This window comes from Sinohyriopsis cumingii, chromosome 6, assembly GCF_028554795.1.
Source record: "Sinohyriopsis cumingii isolate HCF-2022 chromosome 6, ASM2855479v2, whole genome shotgun sequence".
NCBI lineage: Eukaryota > Metazoa > Mollusca > Bivalvia > Unionida > Unionidae > Sinohyriopsis > Sinohyriopsis cumingii.
The window spans coordinates 85,012,990-85,035,745 of record NC_142966.1 but is presented as its reverse complement, the minus strand read 5'-3'; the positions used below and the strand labels follow the sequence as shown (position 1 = coordinate 85,035,745).

Here is a 22,756-nt window from a genome sequence, read left to right as displayed (position 1 = left end):
TGTACATTACTAAGAAAGTTCTTGCCTACAGCTACTCTGTGTTTGGCCTAATTTCCATGCTAAACAACATATATTTTACTTAGCATTACTACATGCGCGTTCTTTCTAATATAACATTACTATGTTTTACATCCCTTGACGACATACAAACGTACATATGATCAAATATTACCAATAAATGAAGAGTATAAATATGCATTGCTATGCATTTGCACAAAACATTTTCGTTTGTGATACCATTTTTATGGAAATTACTTTATAAATTATCCCAATTACCTAATGAATCAATGAACCAAACATCTAAACCCTATGTGTCTTCTCTTGACATAATCGATGACAAAAATCTTGTCAGCTGAAGTTCAATCGTCTGCAGGCTCGGAGACGTTATATAGGTCCTTTGCAATCTCCCATTTGTCCTCATATGAGATACAGGAGCTGTGATGGCTCAGTGGCTAGTGTACGGAACTCGCGATTAAATGGGTGTTAATTTCAACAGTGCCATCGGTCAACCTGTGTCGGGTATTGTGGTGTATATTTACGCAAGGCAAGTTCTTCCAGTTGCCTTACAAGTAAAGAACATATTTGTCTTTCTATGATGTAAAATATTAAACCAATAAAATGAAATTCACATTGAAAATAAAAATAGTCTTTTCCAAAGAATACTGGTAAGTTGATGGATCTGTATCCAATAACTATTATCTAAATATATTATGCATCCTTCGCAGCAATCATTAAAGCAGCTACAAGTAAAAAAGAAGCATTCATATATAGATGATTTACTTATCCTACTCAGCTTATATGAAGAATGACGATATTTAAAGCAAAATGTCCATTAACAAAAATACAACTTACCAATAACCAAGAGAGCGACAAACGACAGCTGCATCGTACTGATCCCAACCGTTGTCACATAAGGTGTACCACGTGTTATTGTAGTTAATCTCTACCCTGCCTTCGTAGTCAGCATGTACACCAACCAGTCGTACAGAGCGTTGTAAATCTCGCTCAGAATCTACAAACCAAGAGTTAGAAAACCGATTATCTGAGTTTATGTTCATCAGACGGACTCCTACAACTGTCATTGCTGATATTGATGATGAAGTTTTAATTTGAAACCAGCATGCCATTATTACTTGAATGTTATCGTCCAACATGCGACGCCGGAATGGTTTCTGCTTGATCCATCAATTTGTAGTTAATAACTGATAATGACTGATACTTGGATTGACGAATTCTAAGTGTTAAGTAGTTCTAGATCCATCAAAACCGATGCTTGGATCCACAGATTATAATTGTCACGTCTAAAGTTAGTCAGATGCCAATCAACGAATATTTTTCCTTTAATTATTTAACAGTCGATGTTTTGGTTGTTTGATTAACACATACTAAGTTAATGTTTTGCTTTACTTTGCTTAAAGTCTCCTAAGAACATCATCATACTTAAAGCATAATTTCAGAGCTATATTTTATATGTCATTTTACCCTGTGTTATGTATACTTATTTTGCATTGTGTTATTAACCTTGGTCCATGTTTGAAGGTAGGAGTTTGGGCCTACCTATCTAATGGTTCAGTGGCTAGTGTACGGAACTCGCGATTAAATGGGTGTTAATTTTGTAAAAATCCTATTACATACCTATTTTTTCTATGATTGTATAGTATATTTTAAGATTATTATTATTTGTAGTATTTGAGTTCAGAACCATGGGAGCAACTCCAACAACACAGGCGCGAGAATGTAGTACTGCTTGAGACGAACAGACTTGTAGGCCACTGATATTAGGCCTAACTTCCACATTCAGTGCAACAAAAAAAGCAGAGTCGGTGCAGGCAGGTAGATTTCACTAACGTGAAAAAAAATGAAGAAATTCACGTGGATTATTTACCTAGAAAAATGACGTCGAGCCAGTTGAAAAGTAAGTTAGTAATGTTTTGTTTCTTACACAGGCCAAATGGTGTAGAGACTTTTGTCTAGCCAAGACAAAACCAAGGATCTTAGGGAACTAAATGAAGCCGACAGACAAGATTCCGAAATAATCCACAGTCGGAAGACTTTGAAGTTAAATTAAACACCACACAGTGTGCCGTGTCGATGCCGAACCTGACGCCGCAGAGGCCAATCCAAAGTGAATTTGCCTGGAACTGGCAGTCTTCAGGTTCCCCAGATGTTTGCCGCTTTGAAAATATTGAACGATTCGCGACAAAGAGTTACCCGGTCTTGAAGTAAAGAATGTAAATATGTTTTATATGAAAAAAACAAAACAATTCTGACAGATAATATATCCACAGTTATGAATGACAAAAAAAGTGACAGCGGACTTGGGTTATCGGAGATAAAATATGTGGCAGAAGATCCATTTACGAGTTTTGCGCACACCTTGGGCGAAAAAAACGACAAGGATGTAGCCCTCGTGTTCTGGACTCCAATCTGTGGTATGAGGAGCAGTCATAATATGGAATATGGTGCAGCACAAAAGCTTGCCTACACTGAAAAGCGTTCAGGAAAATATATTTGGGCTTGTTGTACAAGAACTGTCCTCATATGTTCTTTATATAGAATAGTGTGATGTTTTAATATTCATAAATATGGTATATGCACAACAATAATTTATATTGCAGCAAATTTAAGGCATTGACACTCATGCCATATGAGCGGCATAACACCGAAGCAGATCTGGGAAAAACTAGACCGCTGAATGATAGTGGATCCTCTTAAAGCTAACCGAGGCTAAGGCCCAGAAATTTCTCCCTCGTCTCAAATGTAGCCGATGAACGAGAAGTCCCATTTGATCTTGACGAGGTGGCCTCGCATCCTGTACCTGTTCCCAAAAACATAGACCTTGATTGGTATCATCGTCTTCGTAACGTCATGGAAGAGGTTGGTGTCCATGGCATTGCGCACGTCATTACCACTTTTGTATCGAAGAAAATAGACACATTAGGACTTGGAGACATTACTATTATCCCGGGATACAAAGTACAAGGCTGGCGGTCCTTCTTCTGGCTTTTCTGACAGCCCAAGCGTTTTTCATTTGCATCAAGCTTATTATTCAGGATAATGAGAGTAATGGTGAGTTAACAGTAGAAGAGAAGACTGGTCCGGTGAACACATAAGAGATCAAGGAGAGAAAATACCTTGACTTTTTACTAGTATTGATAAGCCTTATTATGAAATGAAATGTATTATCTGGTGAATGCAGCAATGTAGAGACTAAACTTCATTCGGCAGCCCGACCTTGACGGCGTGGTCATTTGATAAATGGTGAAAGAATATGAGTTGCGCAGAGTGCGCTAGATTAATTTGCATGCACATTGCTTACAGAAGACTGCCACCTAAAAATAACGAAACGGAAAATGCGATTTCAATGTTGTAGGCGATCTCGAGAAAAGCTTTGTTACAGCACCATTTTGCAATGACATAGTAGTCCCATTTATCTATTGATATGGATTGCACTGACCTCAGTTCAAAGGATAGACAATCATAATGGTCAGACTGTTGGCATATGGTGTGATCATTTAGCAGATCAAAGTCGGCCGGCACGTAGAGGCGATTCCCAGATGCCGCGGAGATATACGCATTGGGCGGACATCAGCGAAGGTATTGGCAGCGCCAACACGTATGTTAGTAGTATTTACATTCTGTATATCCTGAAAGCTGAGTTAGTTACTTTTTCGTCTATCAGCTTGAGATCTCTATAGAGTCCCCAAACATGTATATCATTAATAAAGTAAACTTCTTTATTCAAGATTTATGCAGATTTTTGACGACGACACGATCAGATTGTCACATTTGTAAGGTTAATCTAGATCTACTCTGCTGAACCAAATTGGAAAAGCCGGCTTAACAGTGCAAGGCACAGTAAGACAGTTGCTGTCGAGATTGGAAATTCATACAACAAACGGCTACTTTTGGTAAATGGTATTTGCGTTATTATTCAGAATGAAAGTGCTATGAGTTCCATTTACCATAAAACACACACAAAAGAGTGCGATGTCAGTCGGTCGAGTTTGTTTCCGTATTGTGACATATTTTGCTTGCAGAACGGTTAATAAATTGAAGGCTATTGGAGTTCATGTGTTCCTTTTTTGTATGCTAACTTGTTACAGCTAGTTATTGCAAGTTAAGTTTGTTAAATCTAGTTGTAACATGTTAAAAGTTTTCTGAAAATTTAGTTAAACATGGTGACAGACATTCAAGTAAATATCTTGGTGATCGGAATGTAAAGGTCAACCAGATGTGCAAGAAACTTCATTCGTCACTGAGGCCAATAAGACAACTATCTGATGATGGTGAGACAGAAGAGTCCCATACACCTGATTTGGCCCGCGGAAATCCTGTGCCACCTGGGTCGTTTCAAACATGTATGACCATACCACATGGACTCAGTATACGACTGTTAAACAACTGATCCGTCACAGGGTTTCTATGAAAAGCACACCATCGATGTAAAATTAAGATAAATAAAATTGAAGCCCTCACACTAAATAGGGGAGTGGTGACAATGGAGTTTGCTAACATATCTAAACGTCCCAAGAACATTCTTGATTCCATCCATGCTACGAAAGCAACTGCAGTTGCATTAGTTTGATCAATATGGTTTAAAGTGGATTATCTATCTGAAGAAATACAATAGAGGTGGGGCTTGCAGTAGTTGGATACGTGACACCAGTTAGCATAGACACAATGATAGATACCAAGCTCATTGTTACATCAGTATCCGATGATGCAGAGCAGAAAGAGGAGGTAGCACAGGATCCTGACAGTCTCGCGATGTAAGAGATCCTTGCTATCAACACGGCGCTTCAAATTGTCACGTGGCGCGCTTCTAGATACCCTCACGAATATGGTACTGCTGGTCATCACATCACCATACAAAAATATAAGTTCATCCTGGTATAAAACTACATGAGCCTGAGCAAGGAGGAAAGATAAAAGATGAACCAGGAGTATAACAAATAAGCCATCACCATTGTCTCAATTCCCATTGCGCTAGAGTTTATCATAAGTTGTGTACTTCTCCAGCATAAGTCTCATCCATGCGTTTACTGTACTAGGTTCCTCTAAAACATGGTCGAATATGATATCCTGTATATTTATCTTTTCGAGTGTAAAGTCGACTATTTCTTGGGATGGTCTTTTATGGGCCTGGGAATAGTGATGCATCCATCCAAATCCATTATGGTGAAATTTTGCTTTTGGCGCAGCACGAGTTTATATCTGAATCAAAAGGCCCTTATGCAAACATATAAATGCCATTACTGAATGTGTCGCAGCGGATGCTGCATCTAGTTTAGGTATTTACTAGCCTGAAAGCAGTCATGAAATATCCAAAAGATAGATGACGTGGAATCCTTTGCAAGCAAATGGTCTTTAATGCCTTCCCCACAGCATATTTGTGCAAAACAAAATAAAAACTAACCCGATTCTGACAAAACATAATATTGATGTCATACCAGTGTCCTTTATATTCGCCTAGATCATATCAGGAATTACAAACGTATCAGGTATGTTTAGTATAGAACGACGCATTCTCCCTCACAAATAGTTTTGGGCTGATTAACAGTTCTTGTATTCGAGCTCTTCCTTTATCGGCGTACTTAAATACACCATTAATGAGTTGTTTCACATTACTATTAAAACAGAATGAATGTGATGGTGCCATCTACGCACGAGTGTAAACAATGATACCCACTTATTCTAGTACAAATTTAGGGCTCTGTGAGACTCCTTTCAGACCAGGATACTTTAATGTTCCAGAGGCGCATCGGTAACTAATGCCTTTCCCAATGGGTATTATATCATGGGTACAGCATTACAGGAGGAGCGGACTACAACACGTCGACCAGTAGAATCAGCATCACGCTCACTGAGTTTATTTGTGATTAAAAAGCCACACCCTGCTAAAAGTCATTCTTGTGGGTGGTGAATCAAACAGGACGTCAATACATGTTTGCTATGTAAAAGCAACCACTGGCACAGATTATATGTAGGTAGCATCTAGCGTCTTGCAAAACACATTTTATGTGAAAAACAATTGTCGTTTAACTTGTTGGTATCCCTTTACATTATAAACAGTCACCCCTATTTAATGTCGCATCAGGTACTAAATTTCTCAGCCACAAGACATACAGTAGTGCCACCTTAAAGTTCTCAAAGACTGACGATATAATGAAAGGTATAACTGGCAACGAACTATAGCTTAATTAAAAATGTGAAAGGCCCCATCGATAAGCAAGATTCTGCTACTAACAAGTAAGTAAACAACCGGGTTCTAACCCACAGACGATGCAGTGACTATCTTTCTCTATCCCTGATAAACAAGGCGGCTTCTCATTTCAATTCGGCCACGTCAGCTTTTTATAACCCACAATACGTCTGTGCTAATAAGCATCATGTACAAAGATGGTTCTGCTAAATGGGTACCAAAACTGAACCAGCTCGAAGGAGACGGAATTAGTTCATATAGCGACGAGGTGTTAGATAATAAGTTCAAGTCTATAGCAATGTTGTCGAATTAGGCAAATTCCATAATCATTTGTCCTTGCAAACTCAAAACAACATTTCTTTTTAGCGAATACGCATTACACCACATCAGAATAATCAGAAACCAGGTCGATATATCGTACAATATTCAGTTAAAAATTACGATACGTTTAGTCCTTAATAATACTGCTTGTAAATCTGGCGATATCAGGGAAAACAACTGCTTCGGTGGACTTTTCCAGCGTCTTACCTATTAGCACTGACAAAATCGATTAAAGGTGTGGGTCCGTAAACTAACTAACCTACCAGACGAACTAAAGTTTCATTATGCTGTATATACAGAATTTATAATGGCGATATATCTATATTTCAAGAACAGTGTGTTTTCACATATGAAGGATTAACAAGGCTGGAACATTCTTGCTGGCGGAAACTGAATAACGTTGCAATCCATATAAAAATGTACAAGAGCGTCAGTGTGGCTGGAATTGGTATATTGTCAACAATCAGTATTACCTGCATCGCGATTGCCAATAAGATCACACCTGTAAGCCTTCGTTTGATTTTTTGTAGCCGAACATTTTATACCAGGCAACGATTCATGAAAATAAAAAGCACGACAAAATTCCCATCCTGGCTGACTCATAGCTCAGCATAGTCGCAGACCACATATCTGAAGTGCTAATCGACAACTCCATCTTGAAAGAATCATTCGAAAGTATCCTGAACGAAATCTGTAAAGACACAATTTCGGAAATTAAATACGGGCTGCATCGCACAAGACAAGCATCAGCTGTAACTGAAGAAGTGGCAAGAAACAACACCATAGCGCTCATAGTGTTTAACGACCCGGATCGTACTCTTTTTTCACCAAGGTTTTACAAATATATGCATCAAATATATTGGTTACCAGGGTCCACAATACTTTCGACACGAAGTATTTAAGCAGAATGTGATCATTTAGCTTTGGAACCATTTTGGTTTGTGTGACAGAAATGAATTTTGTCAGGTATAAACACTTAAGAGAAGAGATGTAGCAGCAAGGCCAGGAAAGCAAAAACAAAGTTTACATCGACCTCAAGGTAGGGAGAGGTCAACTTAACAACATCTATAATTTCCCTCCCAGTAGATTTAAATATAGAGTTTCGAGGAAAGGAAAAGGCAGTGGACAAGGACTATTACAAGTTGTGTGTTTTTTTTAAAAAAAAAAACATAAGCAGAGATAAAGGATTGAGGGCTTATATTTGAATCGCTTATGGTCTAGAGGTCTGGGCTGGCGAGGAAGCGGGCATACCCCTATGGCTTTGGAAAGGATGTAATAAGCACGATTTCTCTGTTGCTAGGGTGTGTCGAAGTTAGACTTTTAAAAGGTAGTTGAATACACCTTATTGGGCCTGGAAGGTTGGTGGATGGGGTGGAGGGTTGCTGCCCATATGTAGTCCGATAAACCTCCCTGCTGCCATTGTTATACTTGCTTTTAGTTGATTTAATTTAACAATGACAGATTTCACTACTGCCTTTCTAACGTCAGGCTTTCCTATTGGAGGCTACTACAACGCTCACCAACTACCCTCCTGACCGAACAGATCGCCGCTCACTCTAGTCAGCTATTTATCTGAAATCGGTTTTTGCAATGTAGTAAAAAGTATAATAGCTTCACAATCTACACAAACAACATCTGCAAGTCTGAATTTGACATCATAAAGTCCCGAACTTCCCTGTAAAATAATACAAAATAGACACAGTAATACGTACATGCACAAGACATTGCTATATCGGTATGAGGACAACTTTCTGTACTATTTACTTCAAAGATGCAGAAGGGTAACCCGCCGTTGCAATGTGTCGACAGGAAAACAAATGAGCCGGGCTGCTGGTCAAATGCAGTATTCCTAATTACTCTTCCGTAGACCTCCCTGAAGGAATGAGAAGTCTGTCATTTAATAATGAATTTACTTTAAAATACATTTTAATTGTACAAAGAGCGATATGAAGATGCAAGAATGGTACATATCTACTGTTTTGTTAATATCTAACTTCGTGCACGTATATGTAAGAACGTAATACATAGGTATTCATGCACAAATGCACGTATGAACCTATTATGTATGCATAGCGTTTAAGAAAAAATTAGAAAACAGAAAATGATAGGTATCTTTTGTTTTAATTTCTCTAACAATACAGACAAAATTTATCAAATTTGGGTATATTTCTTCGAACACATTTTCTGCAATTTATTACCTCCATACGATATATTTTATGACAGCATAAGACGAAATCAAAACTATATTACAGCACCTTCAGACTCAAGAATAATAAATTCTAAATTTAAATTAGAAACATTAGTTTTTTTTCAATAAACAGACGCAAAGTTCCTTTCCTCACATTTTAACTTACAGCTGAAGAGTTGCATTATTCGATAAGTTGTAACTAATGAAGTTAACCCAGTACGCATAACTTAAAATACAGCAACATGATCATGAATATTTTGAAATATTTTTGCATATTTGTTTGTTTTGCTTTTAAGACTGAATAACCTAGTGTTGATATTATATGTGCATACCGTATTAGAATCATTATAAGTGATTCTAGAGTCACATACACCATGTGATAATAGAGTCATACACGCTTTCAAAATAATAATTCTTCAATTCAACATGTAGAAAGACGACTATTTCTTATTGCATACCCTCTTATATTGCTTGAAATTAGCTGGCAAAATTGTGTGGCTTCTGTATCAGTCCATACATCCGTACAAACTCTGTACCATCTGGCATCTTTGTTGTTCTGTATCAAGAGCTTCCCTTCCAAGCTATGAGCACCGCCCGATAGTTTACCAGTGAGGCTTCCTAAATATAAAACATAATTAAACAATGAAAAGGATATTATTCAAACTAAACGTTTCAGTTAGTTTGATACACATTAAAACAGTTTAGATTTTCCGCGTATTTCATACAATTATAAAGATTGTAAATCTAAGTATTGTTTATTCGAAATGTAAGGTAAACGAATTGTTATGTAGCTGTTATGCATATAGTAACTAATACAGTCAGATGTATGCCATAGCATGTTACTTTTATATTTTCATGTATGCCTTGCATGAGGGTCATTAGAATACAGCAAGTCACTCAATTATAGAATACATAATTTAAGATATTTATAACATAAAGCTTGTTGGCAGAGATCAATGTTTTGATCATATAAAAAATACATTCAAAACTCACAGAAACAAAGTCTACCATAAGCTTTCGGGGATAAAGAAGATGATAATATATTATCAATGCCTCATCTAGTATATCAATACATGGTGCTAGACAAACGTGACCAGATATTATACTTAAGATAATACTGTATTTGGAAATATAAACTTGAATTTGTAGGGAAACGTCAAGTAAGGATTATTCTTAGACTGTATTATTGTGATCAAACAAAACACTGTAGGCACATCACACAACACTAGCCATGAGAGGAACGTGAGCACTTCCAGCTTCGGATTTAATTTGGATTACCTCTGAGGTTTAATTAGAACTTTAATGATTAGGACTTGTGTTGTAATTCTATGATTATTTGTGATTTATTTTGCAGTACAGTAAGTTCGTTTTACATTTTTCACTTTGTATTCTAGGGAAATAAAGTATTTCTTGAGATTATCGAAACTTGTTGCTTCTCACACGTTCCTAGTGCTTATCGTTTGACCATAAAGTTGTAATGGTAACTTGGGGAATCGTCCAGGATAAAACGTTATATAAAATATTTCAGAATTCATTGTTTTTGTAAATTTAACTTCACCTTGTTTTGGAATTTTCTAAATCCTTCTATTACTTCACGTTTTAGAAATGTGTAGGGAACCAACAAGCTTTTAGAATATCATCTTAAGTTGAGAACTTTATTTTAAATCCTACCCAGGAACGGTTAGACTCCGTGGAAATAAAATAAAGTGATCCTGCTTGTCTGAAAATACGATCTTTCTGAGACAAAGGCTTCTTCTTTGATGAAGAAAGAAAAAAAAAATTGATCCAATATTTGGTGGAAAATAATGTTTCTGATAGAAGTCTTTTGGATTTGATCAGTGAATCTCGAGCTGGCTCAGATGTAAAAGTTATGGACTTGAAATTAACATACAAGAATGAAAGGGGGTTGAGAAAGATTAAGCTTCAAGAAAGATAAATACAATTTGATAAAGCAAACATATAACAACCAATACAGTGACAGACGATAGAGAGTGAGAGAGAACGAGAAAATAGAGAAATGCAGATCCATAGAGAAAGAGAGAAGGCAAAAAGAAAAATACAGCGAGAAAGGGAAAAATAAAGGAAATATTAATTTAGAACAAAAGAATTAGAGCTGGCAAGTGAAATAAACGTTACCTCTTTACATATAAATTCAGTTTTTCACGTTGCTAAAATCATATGTTATTACCAAATAGGTCCAATTTGGCCAAGGCTCAAATTATGTCTTTAATTACCAAACAGGTTATGATTTAATTAGGCATCCATCAATTGAAGCTTCTGTCTATCGCGCTTAAACCAAAGGGGCTTTAGAATGGTTTCTTAAAACGTTGAAAAAATAAGATTCAGTCATATTGTTTTGATACTGGAAAGACTGGACAAAGGTGTTCATTTACAGTTGTTTACATTTAGGAAATCAGTGTATAAATCGTTAATAGTCACTGTTAGTGTTTGGATATACTTCCCGTGGACCAATGAATTTGTTAAAAAAGACGCTGCTTTCTAATGAAGATTAAAAACTAATCTTCTTGATTATATTTGTAATTTTAGCTACAATTTGTCAAGGGCTTGTGAGGTTGCAAGAACTAACCTTGAGTCAATTCAGTCGAAAATGAAATTAAAGTATGACATAAATGCAAAGGAAAGAGTTTTCAGTCTGGTGATATAGTTTTGGCTCTCTTGACCATAGCTCAAAATCATCTTCAGGCGAAGAACTATGGTACTGAGTCCACATTACACATACATACATGCATACATACATATACATATATATAAATATATATATGTATCTATATATCTATATATATATATATATATATATATATATATATATATATATATATATATATATATATATATATATATATATATATATGTATATATATATGTATATATATATATATGTATATATATATATATATATATATATATATATATATATATATATATATATATATATATATAGTGTGGACTCAGTACAGCGCCCAATATTTAGAAGTTCTAAGTGGTTTAAGATAGTGGGTACCACATAAAGACAAATACAACGAAAAGATTATAAAACAAACGCAATGAAATTACAGAAAACAACATGCTGACGATAATTGAAGCAATAAACATCATTGTTTTTAAGTCTGTTCCCGTAGTCAAAATAAGTTACTTTAAGAACATTCTTGAATGATATCACAATGTCCTTGTGTCTAAGATCTATGTGCGATTCGTTCCACCTAGCTTGGCCCTGGTACGCAAAAACAAATGTTTTTATACATTAGGAACAATAATAATACGATTGTCGGAAGAGGAGCGGATGTTTCTAGATAGGGTATAAACATGAGTGAAGTGAGATAGGTATATTAGACTGCAGGCAGTCAACGACATGTAGCATAGTGAATAAAAATTGTGTTTAATTCTGGATCGAATTATTTGTTTGTGACGTTTACAGAGCCTGGGGTGGTGTGCTCAGTTGTTCGTACTCTACGGATTATCCGAGCAGCCGTGTTTTCAACTTCTTGAAGTTTCAGTTGCCGATGATAAGGCGAACCACACAGAAGTGAATTACACTAGTTATGTCTTGAACGTACCAAGAAACAGATACTCTTATACTGACACCAACCGAAAGAAAACTGCGAATGAAACGATATGTCTCAGCTCCAGATATGCAGGCGTCCATATCTTCGTTACATGATAGAGATACAATATAAATCGGCAGGGAGATTGATAGATACATACATTGATAGACGTACCTGTGCAGTTAACGTAAATTGCATAATAACTATTGCAATTAGAGTATGTTCCCTGCTTGCATTCTGCAACATCTGATTCCGTTCCCTGAAGACATCTTATGGTGATATTTGATGGGTTTACATCTCTATTGAGAAGGTAAGATGCTGGAACCCTGAAACATATCAAAAGTGTTACCATGGCACAAACAATTGTAAAGCAAAGTGGGTAAAGTCTCAACTTATGTGCATTTAGTAATCAAACAAAATGAAATTGAGTAGCATGTTCACCATTAAAAGTGTACTATGTACGCTGGGTGAAGAAAATAAACCAAACGATGTACTGATTACAATGAATAATTTATGTGAGAGGTATGTTTCAATATTGCTTACTGAATGGCGGTATGTTTCGAACGCTTCACAACCAAAATGAACCACGAACTCATGTCCATAAGATTCCAAACTTTTTAATTAGAATTACAAAATTATAAATAATTAATTGCATAATTATTCAGATGTTTCCATTTGGTTTATATGGACATATTTGAGTACTTGCAAAACGTAAATATAGTCAAGAGCAGAATTGAGACATTCTACACTCTGACAACATGAGTTATGAACGTCATAATATACGAAATAGTTTGTTATTCTTGTTATGTGTGAAGGGCATGACCATATTATAATTTCATTTCTTATTGATTGGTTTGTAAACTCTTTTTTATCATGCTCGCACATCATTTGATTACATGTAACTAAAGTTATCATATGGCCATGCTGGACGTTTTGTAAATGTGCTCTGGGCCATATTAATTCATGTGTACATATAGTTCAGGTCCGCTGTTATCATATTTGATTTTTATGGAGACAAGCGTATACTATCACGAGAAAGAATACCTCCAAAAGGTCAGCCCCCGATTTCCATTGTTAAACATTTTATTGCTACTGACATCAACCTTCAGTCAAGAGCTTACACATGCCTTTAAATAGCCTCATCGAATGTTCATCTACTCTTGGTGGACCAACAAGAGATAATAGTTTGTGTCTCCTTAACCGCACCAACATTTATACTAGAAAATAAATGGGTTGTATTAGTTTTTAAGCTGGAAGTTCCCACGAGAAGGACCATATAACTCATTTTAGGCTGCCAAATTGATTCGTTTCTTATTTTTGTAACTGATCTTTTGTCCTATTACGACTAATATTATTTTTCTTCTTTTCACATAAATTCATCTTCTTAAGGATCTGTACAACTCATCATCGCATAGTGATATTTTCTGTTTCTAAGGGGAAACACATTTGTATCTGTTCTTCAAGATTTAGACTTATATCTTACTTCCTGCATCACAGTGAATATTCTTGAAATTTGTTTACACTTTAATCCCATAAAATATGATTAGACGAATGTGATGAATCGGTTGCTAAGATTAATGTCTATTCTTAAACACGAATTGCATGAACATTTTTCCTTTGAAACGTTACATATGCAAAACTATTAAACTGTTGCATCTGTGTATATATATATATATATATATATATATATATATATATATATATATATATATATATATATATATGTATATATAGATAGATAGATAGATAGATAGATAGATAGATATTTATTTATTTATGTGTGTGTGTGTCTGTGGTCACTTCATCTTATAATTCAATATGCTTAATACCAGCGTCACCCGCTCTGGTTATTTCTGGAATGGACTGTGAGATAGGTTGACATAAGCTGTATATACAATAAATGTCCAATTTTGCATATTGATTTGTCTTAATGATGCCCCTTTCTGTGACAAAACCTCCATTCCATTTTCAGTTCGTCATGAGAATATCCGTTAAAACAATTTGGGTTCTCAAAAATGTTTACACTCTTGTTCTTTTCATTTGCTTAGTCAACCATCCTAAAAACATTTGCTGATGAATCAGTACTTTCGGCAAATTCTCAGCGTACAGCTTGTAGGATATTTTCAATAGGTGGACATTTCTCCATCAAAAATGCTTCAAAACACAAATAATACAAATTTCTTATCTCTTTGTTACTGACAGTTGGTAAGACTTTGTCAGCGCTGAAGTGTTGTGTATTATTAATCAACATCAATTTACAAGAAGCTGAAATGAACCGCAAATGTCCTAAGTTTAAAAAAATTTATAAATGCCGATGAATGATCCATGCCATTTATTCGGTATAAGACTTAAGAAACACATATATACTCGCGCAATATAATTGTTTAAACAATCAATAGGATCATTTGTGAAGTCTCATTCTGTTTCTCTCATATGTGCACTCTACGTTCTATTCTGCATTGTCCCTGTTCGTATATATATATATATATATATATATATATATATATATATATATATATATATACATATGAGCCCCAAGTGGTCTAAACAGATCACCTTTACGGATCACTGCCGTCGCACCTCTGTCTGCATGGGTTCGAGTCTCGGGCTCGATCATTGTGGATATTTGAGAAAGCTAGCCGGTAGCTTCTAGTGTGTTGGTGGTTCTTTCCGGGGTTTTCCCGGGTTCGTCCTCCACCATTTACACTGGCCGCCCTGTATTGCAAATCTTGTGCTGAAAAATGGCGTTAAACAATATAACAATAACAACATTATATTATTTATAGTTTTTGGGAACGCACATTTTCTGAGTGTTCAGCAAAGGTTGTTATTTATCGTATATTTCAAAATACATTTATCGCACCTTTCGAAGTTGTAGCAGAAACCAGTGATTGTGGCATGTGGCGATGGAACCTGGTATCAACCAAAACTTTACTATTCAAATAGCCTTAGTAGTATTTTTAGTTTCATATTATCGGCATTCAGTTTGTTTTAGTATCACTCTCGAAGTTTTGAAAAATTTTAATTTATTAGATACATCCGACTGATATTTTGACTAGTGAATTCATATGATAATGTCGCTAGGGTGACCTGAGATCGGCATAACTTTAATAACCATTGAGCGTTTAAGATATTAAGCTCACATTTGAAAGATTAATAGAACATTTCATTTTCCAAACTTTTGTTATGTATATGGCTAAATTATTTGCACTCCTTATAACAGACGTTTAATTGGAAGTTTACAAATGAAATTTCACACAATCTAATTTTCTATTTGCACTTCTTTGCTATGTAAGCAATTGGCGCTAACTATAGAGTATCAGTTTACTAGAAAACCTAGTCATGTGGCTATTTTCTAATTTCGCTATCATAGAGTTTGATAATGTTAAAGTAACCTACACATGGTTGCATTAAGGACCATGCTGAAGGTAATGCTTCTAAATCCCGCTTGTTACAAACTTTGCTGTAAGTAGCAGACCCGAAGACTTTAAAATATTTGCATATAGTACGTATTGTTTTCTTTATTGTTTGTAAAAATATAAACAAAGCAGCGTGTATATGCAAAGATCCGTTTTATAGCAAAGGATAATGTTTGTCATATTGATCGACACCAATATATTCAAACAGGTTTGAAAATCATAAATCTATTTTATAATGCAAATCTTCGAAACAAAACGATTTAAGTCTGCATACCACAAGCTACTGTCCTACAAAATGATGTGTTAAGGTCTGAGGTTCGTCACATTGATTCTGAGCAATATCTAAATTCAAGAAAAATCAATGTTCTTTTTGCAAGACTGATGTTATGCAAAGAATGAGGAACGTTGCGTAAAAGTCCCCTCATAGTAAAAGTTAATAAAATATGAATGTTGTGATGAGTTCCTGTAAAATTAAGATAGATCAGTAAATTCATACATTTTTAAGTTATAATAGAAAGGGATTTTTACGCAGCATTCCTCATTTTTAGCATAGCATCGGACTTGCAAGAAGTACATTTAGTAGTTTTATTTATTTATTTAAAATAATATCATTTGTTTGAATTGCAGTGCAGAAAAGAAACATTTATTCAAAGAGTTGGAATTGTTAATAGCTCTATGGATCTACCGTGAAACATTTATGCAAGGACAATTTTGTATTTATATTTCTAACAGATTTGCTATGAACATCTTCAAGGACATTTTGGATTCGAAACTGATTATGCTGTAGTGTTGGTACAAAAGCACATGACAGTTCTCATTCGGGATACGAATTACGTGGAGATGATATCATGTATAGGAATTAAAGAATTTGTTAAGTTTTTTCTAAATTCTTTTACTATGCATTTTAGGAAAATGAATTTATAGTTTGAATCATCCTAAACTTGTTGGCTTCCTTTTTCTTAGATACGAATTCTGATTCTCTAGGTAATACTAGAACAATTCAATTGTTATTTGGTATATCCTTCATGACTATTCATATTTTAAATACGACTTGATAGCATTATAGGATGGAGTTATGGTTAAACCGATTTATTATTTCTGAACAATATATGAATTCAGGACATTAACTTGTGGCCCAGTGATTTAGATCTTTTGATACCAATGAGTTACATCATTATACTATTTATACATTATGTGGCAGTATTTAGTTAGGTACCTAAAGTTTCCAGCTTTAATTTGCTAATTGTTTTTATTCCTTAATAGTGATCATTAGTTTATTCAACTGACTCCAGATAAATTTGCAGCATCGACAGAATTCTTTCACATTTCAAAAAATTCAGAACAGAGATTTTCCTGGCAAAACACCAATACAAAAACCCTTTTCCACAATCCTATTGGTGGATAATTGTGTATTCCAGTGTAGAACAATGCAGGAGGCTATCTCTATATTTTATCATTTCTCTGCTACGTTTAATTACATACCATTCTGCTACACACAAAGTGTAAAAAGGGGAACAAACTCCCATATTTTCCATCATCATTCAAGCGATATTTTACAATAATCAACATAATAATTACTTGCAACAACTTTGCCTACTGAAGGAGCAGCGATTGGAGATCATATCAAGCAAACAAGTCGTTTAGGAGAGATCACTGTAACTACATGTGTAGATTATGTAGTTCTATTGTGAGTATAAAAAACCATTATCATTTTTCTGTCTGATTAAACTTATGAAGAAGGTGAACCTTACCAACTGACCTGTTCATATCAGTATCATTGAGCAAGCACTGAATTATTTTGTGTAAACGTAAATTTAATACACTATCTTAAGGTAAGAAAATTTCCAAAACACATATAAGTGTTACATCATTAAGTGTTGCATCATCATTCACGATACACCATTTTAACTTCTCCGCAATTTGTTTTCCTGTGACGTTAGAGCTAAAGGTTCATCATGATGCATCAGTGTTGGATAGGAAAATTGAACTCCTCGGATAATAATCATCGCTCAATAACACAGCAAATCATCCTGTATGACATAAAAGTTTGACCCTCCAATTACATTTTCCTATTTTTCACCGATGTATATGAAGGATTATATTAATTATGCATCATAAGTGACTGAAAAAGGAAAGTAAGGTCCCAGGGTTCATGATTCATGAGCAAAAAACTCAGCAACACCTTGTACATATCAACACATTATGATATGCCAGAATGAGTTTCCCTATTCCACACAACTATACATTAGATATTCTTTTCATCTGAAACTAAACAATTAGTTGAATGCTGTATGTTTATGTTCAATTTTAGCACACTTGTGCCTCTTGCAGTCACAGTTTGTTCTCCACAAGTCATTAAACCTCTGACCAAAACTTCTACTCCATTGCATATTAATCATAGTAAAATCTTTTAAACATCTTGACATTAACAAATTTAAAAACATCATTCCAACATCGATCGGGTGAAATTAGTTTTGTAGTTTTCTTGTTTTACGTGAAAAACGATAAATTTAAATTAATTTAAATTTAAATTAATGAGTTCGGCTACATTGCCATGATATATCTTATCTACGTGAGATTAACACTTCCCCCACATGCAATTCAATAATACTGCGATGATTTTTACAAACCTCTGTTTCGAGCTATAGGTGAAAATAGGAACAATGAGAAAACTATCCAGTACCTTTCTGTTCTGCATCTTGAAATCAAATAAATATCACCTGCACTTATTAAAATACTAGTTTGCCAGTGAATACTTTGCTGATGGTAGTCCATGTTTGTATTTTATATTTTCGAATTCGCTTGTATTAACACAACCGAACTTATTGGTAAAATACATACCAATAAGTAGCGTTAAACCCTAGAGTACGACAAACTACTTGGGCTTCACTTCCACCAAAATTGTATCCGCATATTGTTTTCCAGTCATTTCCAAGTTGCACGTATCCCTCTGTTGGATAGCGTCCTCCATCAAGTCTCACGCTCTGTCGACCTGTATGTTTGAAACTTTAATTAATGCCCACTCAGTAAGCTTCAAGCATGAAGAGATTAAGTGTCATCAAATAGCACACGCGAAACAATGTGTGATGCATTTGTATGAATTTCATAAGATTACTGATTCTTCATTATGTAACAGTATATGGAGAAAATTATAACCTCATTTAAGTATCTGTTCATGTGATCATTAAATGGAATCAATACCGTTGCCGTTGCATATTGACTTAAAAGCATTTTTGTAATAGAATTTAGCAGAAGATTTCAGTACTAGGTAGCAAAGATATATATATATATATATATATATATATATATATATATATATATATATATATATAGATATATATATATATATATATATATATATATATATATATTCGCCGCTCAGTACGTACAATCTACGCCAACGTCCTGGCTGTGAGAGCAAATGTTAGTACCCCACGTGAGTGACGGACATTCTTCTAGTCGAGATTCTGTCCCATTACATGATAAGTAGTTAAGCCATATCTGCCCTGTTCCCGAGCCGTAGCGATTCCATGTATATAGCTGAATAGAACTAAAATGATAAAAATAGGTTTGCTTCCTTTTTATAATCATATTAACATAGAAGTATTGAACACGCAAAAATCTAATTATGTGCTGAAAATAACGACTCGGCACAATCTCACATGCTTATTATTATGTTTCTCCAGTAGTTCGTCAGAATGAAAGCAAAATGAGACGCCATAATTTTTTCTTGAAGGCAGCGAATATGGCAGATGTTCTAGCTTATTCTGACATCGACATAGCAAATGTGATATTCCTAATGTGCATATATTTGTTCCTCGAATGCAACGGGGAATATTAAAAACTTTAATCAGATAACTCTATGCAAAATATGCAATTCAAAACTCAAAACCTGCTTTAAGCATCTGTAGTTTATTTGGTCTATAAGAGTCGCAGAGATCGAGATCACATAGACTTGAGAAAAATATATTCTGTGAAATAATTGTTTTCTTTAAGGAATGCTTATCATTAGCTAGCTACAATCCATTGTTATGGATACAAACAGTTATGTTACCTTGTGTCGTAGCCCAACATATAACAAATTACTTCAGCGTCCCTTGAATCAAATCCATTGTTGCACACATTTCCCCATACACCATTATGGTACACTTCAACCCGGCCTTCGAGTTCACTGTTCCCACCAACAAGTCGTATCTCATTTTCTTAAGATTACGAGAAAAAATTAAGGGTAAAAGAATGAATGTAATGGTGTTATGATGTTATTACAAATGTCATTGACATTTTAAGTGCAAGAATTAGAAATTCATAAAACAAACTTTAACTTAAAATATTACACCAGGACCGAAAACTTCTCTCAAGGAAAGTAGGTATAGAAGATAATATTGATTCTCATATTTGACTGTATACTGAAGCGTGAGATAAATACATCTAGCAAATGTTTTCATTTTTTTTATAGATTATGCGTTAGTTACTAGATATAAAAAGCAACATTTTATGAGGCAATAGCAAATATATAAATAAGATAAAAAATTTAGCGATATTGTTTATTTTCTGTAAAGACCACATATGCTGACAGGAAGTACTCGTATAATAGTGTTTATTATATTTGGTTATTGCTCTAGGTCTCAACCTTCTACTTCACATGCTTTTGCCCTCAAATCGCACACACATTCATGTGAACCCGTGGATTGTAATCCGTGAAAGTTACCAACAGGTGCCCACGCAGGAGGATAGTCATTTGGGGTAGACGCGGTGACTTAGGTCAGTAGCCGAGAAAACTACTCTTATAAAAGTACTTATGTATGTACGGTTATTTATTACGATCATAATTTACATTAACATTCGCACTGTACACAAAGCGACCACGATTTTATTACACACACAATCATAGTTTTCAGTCAGGCCTATATTATTGATTTTTGCAAAATACAATTTTCAGCTGGACTGCAGAAATAATAGTATTGGTCCCCATTACACTGTATATAATTTCTCTGAAACAGAGCTGGTATTTTATATTGACTGTGTATCTTTCTTCACATTTTATATTGGCTGTAGCAGAAATTAGTTTTAAATAATTACCGCGGGTTTTACTACAATGCAGTCAGATGTGACAGAGCGACTGAGCCACCAAAGTTATATTGTGGCAAGAACTCAGCTGAGATTTTTCTTAAATCGCTCGAGTTTACGGCGTAATGTGTCCATTGACAGCACTAACGGCCGGCAGAAATGATTTTGACCTACGATGAGATTTGTAAGTTTGCATAGACATTCTTTGTTCTATCTACGATGGCACTTTTAGCTTCATTGGTACGTACAGGGGAGTCGCGATCTACTGCTGCGAATAAAACCAAGTAAACAAGAATTTCTTTAGTGTTTCATAACCTGTTTGAGTATGATGGCCATTAATAATGCAGACAGTAACCGCATCATCAAAGGTACCAATAAGCCTCATCCTCAATAATACTGAGAAATATATGATGTTTATGCCGGGTTAGCTGCAGTCAAATGATTCGCTGTAGTTTATGAATTCCAGCTTTGACAAACTAGTTAACAATCTTGAGCTGGCAGTTAAAAAGAAAAAGAGTGTACCCATACAAGTACCTAAGTGGATGGGAACTTTCTTAAGACAGGATGGAGGCACTTTATTCATCATCATTTCGTGAAGGTATTCCCGCCAAGAACTACGTTCACGAAAACATTGTCTGCTTTGCATTTAAATGCAAAAACATGGGTGACTAACACTATCTGTATTTGAAAATAGATGTGCTTCTGCTCGCGAATGTTTCTGAAGTGGTTGGTGAGACCGCCATGCAGGTGTGGAATGTAAACCCCGCCCACTAATTTACATCGCCTGGAATGCCCTGGGATGCGCTGTAGTCAAAAACCAAGGTGGAATTGTAAGTGTTCACGGATATTGATATGCATCTGTTTATTAAGCGCTAACTTTGGGTTGGCATTTAAATGGCAAGTCTTAGAGATGCACGTGCAATTAACCTAAATATGTACTGATATCATTCTGCCGACCCAAACAGATACATCATAACCTTTAAGCCAATAACTTGTGTGACTAGGCAGTACTGCTTCCCCTGTCTGTTGCTGGTTTTCATGAACTTAACCCTTGCAAATCGACTCGGAATAAAATGCCATGAAGAACTACCCATTGCGACTGTCCATTAGCACCGGTAGCGCTGCTACTACCGATCGAATAAATGTCTCCTTATGAGTGTGGAATAATAAACGAATACGGAGTTAAGTTTACTGAACGCGCCAAGCCGATCCCGAACTTATGGAACAAAAGCAAATATGTTGTGCATGTACAAACCTGCACTTATATTTGCTATGGAAATGCGTGTACGAAAAGTTTATCGTTTGCTTGGATTTCGCCAACCAGCTTGGATATCTTCATATGTTTATAAAAATGAATTGAGAAAGACTTTTTCAAATTCATGAACAATTCCATATTCGATAAACTATGGAGAATTTACGAAAGCAAATTCTATTCAACCTTTTTAGGGATACTGAAAAATGTAAACTTCAAAGACTTGTCATGGACTCTGAATATGAATCCCAGAATCTCGTTGATTGAGGATGCATTGCCGTACATAGTAAAAATCAAAACTGAAGATGAGAGAACCTTTCTACGTTAGCGGTCAGTTCTGCAATTATGTTGATGTACTAATTTTATTACTACAAATAAAACTGTTTAACCGGATCGTATCAATATGCTTTAGACAGAAACCAATAATTTGCTTTAGGCAGATAACCATCGACGACGTTTGTTTTTAGATATTGCAGACTCACAAACAAATGTAACAACTGCGAGTTTCTAATTGCTAAAGTTATAAAAGATAAGCAACCTAATCAAAACAGATCTATTCCAAATGCTTTAATTTCTAAGAGGTTTAGGGCACTTCCATGTAGTAAAGAAGTATATTTGCTGGGTCAAACAAACCCCAGTCTGATCTTATTATAGAGAATTATTAACCATTTATGTCAAATGGTTCTATATCACCTGGAAATGATTATATTTATTCAATCTTTATTAAAATTGTAAGGGACA

General features: G+C 35.1%; 1 protein-coding gene across 1 annotated transcript in view; it reads right to left on the bottom strand.

Moving 5' to 3' along the window:
• LOC149797359 (scavenger receptor cysteine-rich domain superfamily protein-like) overlaps positions 1-22,756 on the bottom strand; it is a 203,561-nt gene that overhangs the window by 55,490 nt on the left and 125,315 nt on the right. Inside the window, exons 9-15 of the mRNA XM_089962112.1 lie at positions 19,751-19,898; positions 19,086-19,246; positions 18,538-18,688; positions 12,452-12,603; positions 9,173-9,332; positions 8,239-8,399; positions 853-1,012 (exon numbers count right to left, since the gene is read on the bottom strand). Of these exons, the coding sequence (XP_089818238.1) occupies positions 853-1,012; positions 8,239-8,399; positions 9,173-9,332; positions 12,452-12,603; positions 18,538-18,688; positions 19,086-19,246; positions 19,751-19,898 (1,093 nt within the window). The remainder of the gene's footprint in view (positions 1-852; positions 1,013-8,238; positions 8,400-9,172; positions 9,333-12,451; positions 12,604-18,537; positions 18,689-19,085; positions 19,247-19,750; positions 19,899-22,756) is intronic.